The sequence below is a fragment of the Rhododendron vialii genome, chromosome 1a (assembly GCF_030253575.1).
Source record: "Rhododendron vialii isolate Sample 1 chromosome 1a, ASM3025357v1".
NCBI classification, from domain to species: domain Eukaryota; kingdom Viridiplantae; phylum Streptophyta; class Magnoliopsida; order Ericales; family Ericaceae; genus Rhododendron; species Rhododendron vialii.
This window is the reverse complement of record NC_080557.1, coordinates 14,400,722-14,404,975: the sequence shown is the minus strand read 5'-3', so window position 1 is coordinate 14,404,975 and position 4,254 is coordinate 14,400,722. Positions and strand designations below refer to the sequence as shown.

At 39.7% G+C, this 4,254-nt stretch overlaps 1 protein-coding gene across 1 annotated transcript; it reads left to right on the top strand.

The window, feature by feature from the left end:
* Positions 1-286: 286 nt before the first annotated feature.
* On the top strand, positions 287-3,534 carry LOC131336305 (beta-amyrin 28-monooxygenase-like). Its single transcript, XM_058372093.1, has 3 exons — positions 287-1,315; positions 1,725-1,912; positions 2,967-3,534. Exons 1-3 carry the CDS (start codon positions 361-363, stop codon positions 3,264-3,266), a joined length of 1,443 nt encoding a protein of 480 aa, XP_058228076.1. The 5' UTR covers positions 287-360; the 3' UTR covers positions 3,267-3,534.
* The last annotated feature ends 720 nt before the right edge of the window (positions 3,535-4,254 follow it).

The window sequence follows — 4,254 nt, the reverse complement described above, 5'->3', positions numbered from 1 at the left end:
AAAAACTACTACTAGGATTTTTAACCAAGAGACACAAAAAGAACAGAGTTCCACATACGTGACCGATGTCACACAGATACAGATTTGAAAAAAGAAAAAAACATTCTGAAATACAGCATCACACCCGGTATATACTCCACCTTTAATTTTGTATCCCTAATTTTCAATTATGGCAAACTTAGATTTTAAGCTTAAACCACATTTTTTTGTTCTTTTTTCGGTGCATAAATGCAACTAAAGGTACGTTTAAGCCTCCCTTGTGTCCACATTGGAAAGCTGCTTTTGCCTATAAATTTGCTTCTTCCCCTTACAAAACACACACTGACACACAACAATCAGAGAACACAAGAAGTAGCAATCATGGAGCTATTCTATGCCTCTCTCCTGGCCTTCTTTGTTCTCTCTGTCACCCTATCTTTCCACTTCCTTTTATACGGCAAAAAATCCGGCTCCCGTCTCAGTAACCTCCCACCCGGTAGCACCGGGTTCCCAATGGTGGGCGAGAGCCTCGAGTTTCTCTCCACCGGATGGAAAGGTCACCCTGAGAAATTCGTGTTCGATCGCATAGCCAGGTACTCTTCTTCCGTATTCAAGACGAGCCTTTTGGGCTCTCCCACAGTTATGTTCTGCGGGGCAGCCGGTAACAAGTTCTTGTTCTCTAACGAGAACAAGCTCGTCCAGGTATGGTGGCCTAGCTCCGTCGACAAAGTTTTCCCGACTGCAACCCAAACGTCATCGAAAGAAGCGGCCATCCGGTTGCGAAAAATGCTCCCCAACTTCCTCAAGGCGGATGCGTTGCAGAGGTACATAGGAATCATGGACGGGATCGCTCAGCGACACTTTGCCACTGATTGGGAGAACAAAGACCAAGTGGTGGTATTCCCTCTAACAAAGCACTACACGTTCTGGATCGCCTGTCGATTGTTTCTCAGCGTCGAAGATCCTAGCCATGTGGCCAAGTTCGAAGACCCCTTTAGTGGTTTGGTGGCGGGGATATTTTCTGTACCCATAGACTTGCCCGGAACCCCGTTTAATCGGGCAATCAAGGCCTCTAATTTCATTAGGACCGAATTGGTAGCCATTATCAAGCAGAGGAACTTGGATTTGGCTGAGGGAAAAGCGTCGCCCACGCAAGACATTTTGTCACACATGCTTTCGACAAGCGACGAAAATGGAAAGTTCATGCACGAGGCCGACATTGCTGATAAGATCTTGGGGCTGTTGATTGGTGGCCATGACACCGCTAGCTCCTCTTGTGCTTCCATTGTTAAGTTTCTTGCTGAGTTGCCTGAGGTTTACGAAGGAGTCTACAGAGGTAATTCTCATTCCTGTCTTCTCTCAAAGCTCTCAATTTGAATTTGTGCTTCTCTAACGGTCTACCTATGTTTTCACCGCGGTTTTAAATCGCAGTTATCTTGAGACGTATAGGTATGGGTGATATAGCTATACATCGGATACGTGTAAGTAAATCACGATATTGGATGTCTGAAATCCAGCAACATAATGACCAATAAGAGATGTAACGACTTTTATTTAAAAGCTGATTTTCACAGCTTATTATACTTGCATGGTGGGTTTTCTGTACGAAATTGAGAATATGAGTTTTTTTTTTTTTTTGTTATCACAAGAATTTTCTCATTTACAAGACCTGGAGACTATGAAAAAAAATTATTAACATATAGCAGTATTTTGTTTGAGGTACTTTTTTTACTTTGTGAGAACAGAGCAAATGGAAATTGCAAAATCAAAAGCAGCAGGAGAATTGTTGAATTGGGATGATATTCAGAAGATGAAGTATTCATGGAACGTGGCATGTGAAGTGATGAGACTTGCTCCACCAGTCCGAGGTTCTTTCAGAGAAGTCATCAATGATTTCATGTACAATGGTTTCTCAATTCCAAAGGGTTGGAAGGTAATTATTATAAGCATATTAATGCATAAAATTGAATCGTTGAAGACAATTAAGGGACCCAGGACACAATGGCATCATAACAAGGAGTGAACGTACGGACAGACACAAACAAATCCCGATAATCGTATGCCGCCTAAGGCCCAAAGGAAGTCGACAAGAGACAACCGAAACCAAAACACGAACGAATCCCGATAATCATATGCCGCCTAAGGGCCAAAGGAAGTCGGCAAGAGACCAACGAAACCAAAACACTGATCATACAGCAAAAACTGCAACGAGGAGAACCCGAAAAATTGCCAAATCCTAACACTAGAACCCCATGCCAAAAACTCTGTTTATAATAAAATCTACTCTCTCCGTCTCCATCTTTTGTCCCAATTAGCACTTTTAGCTGTCTCAAATTTTTTGTCCCACTTTAGAACTAAATGGCTAAAAGTCAAAGAATTTCCCATTTTACCCTTCCTAAATGTTGTCCCCATTCTTTTGTCTCAATTAGCAGTTTTGCCTAAATGTTTCAAGGGTAAAATTCGAAAATCAAGTGATCATACATGAAATTATTAGGTTTCCTTAATAAGTTAGAATCCCAAAAAGGGACCAAAGAAGAGGGATAGAGGGGATATTAAAAAGAGTTGATGAAAATTGATCTATCAACATGTGGTACCCACCCGACAATGATGAAAATTGAAATTGTCTTCTTAAAAAATAAGTACTAATTGTTATTGCTGTCTAGAAAGGGATCTTGGCTTTTTAATGAGGAGCAATAGGTCTTGGTTGGTTGTGCATGAGAGCTGGACAGTGATATGAACTTTTGATGTGAAGATTCTAGCTAGGCTTGCATGTTGACTTAGGCTTCATTGTGCTAAGGTTTTTATTTTTAAATTATTTATTTTTTATTTTATGAGACAAGTCATTATTTTAAAAATTAAGTAATTATTTCTCTTAATGAAACGGGGCCTTAATTATTCACTCAATTAACATGTCGTCTACTTCAAATGCTGAAAATTATTTTGTTATTAATATCTAAATATATTTCCTATTCTAAATTGATATGCAGATATATTGGAGTGCGCATTCAACACACAGGAACGCTGAATTCTTTCCAGAGCCGCTGAAATTCGATCCCTCAAGATTCGAGGAGTCTGGACCAGCTCCGTACACATTTGTACCCTTTGGCGGAGGGCCAAGGATGTGCCCCGGAAAGGAATACGCCCGATTGGAAATACTTGTGTTCATGCACCACTTGGTGAGAAGGTTCAAGTGGGAAAAGGTGATTCCTAACGAGAAGATGATTGTCGATACCATGTCTATTCCTGAAAAAGGTCTTCCAATCCGCCTCTACCCTCACACGGCTTAGACAGAATAACTCAGATATATTTGAAGGCTAAAACTACTCCTTTAATTCTACCACTTTTGGAGTATTTCAGTTTCAATTAAAGTGCTTTATTCCATGATGATGGAAAGAAGCTAAAAATAGTTAGAATAAATTGATAGAGAATATATATGTTTGTTAAGTATTGGAAGGGAAGCTGTTTTGCTTGTGAGTCATCTGGCAGCAAGTGGAAATGTATTTTATGTTGTAAAATTCAAATGAAGTGAATGAAATTAAGCAAATGATTATCTTTGGGAAATTTACTTTCACTCTTTTCCATGACGCATTTAATTAATTGTTATCTTTTCTTAATACCCATTTTGGGTCAAGTCCTTGTGCTACTAAAGAGACCGACGGTGCACATACTGGCACGTGAGGCCCACTTTGTATTGTACACGAATAATTCGCATGTAATCTGAATGAAAAATTGGAAGATTGGATCGAGCACGTACATATATCCAATCAAGCTGATTTTTCACGGGCCCTCTCTTCTCATTCTCTTTTTTTTTTAATTATTAAACGGCTCAGACTATCTGTGCGGAATCCGAATTGCCCAGCATGCCGGTACGTGCACACACCATCGATGTCCATAGCAGTTCTGGTTTTGAAGTGCCTTTCAAAAGAACACTTTTAAACAGTACAGGGGGCTATTATTTCGAGGACCGTTAATACCATGCATCTATTTCCACGAATGAAACGAGGCCTACGGGAATTGGCGGAAGAACAAATACTATAACTACCCCATGAACTTTGCTGCAGTTTTTTTTATATCCCTTCCTCCGTTAACTGCTTCAGTTTTCTATTCTTTGTTTGTCCCCATTTCAATTTTACTCTCAAAGTTATCTTCCGTTATTTAAATAGACCATTTACGGCAAATTCTGTTAAATTGATAACAAAATTTGCTAGCAGGTGTTATTTCTGTTTATGACTTTAAAAGGCATCCCAGTTTTGGGTGTATTTTGAAATTGATACG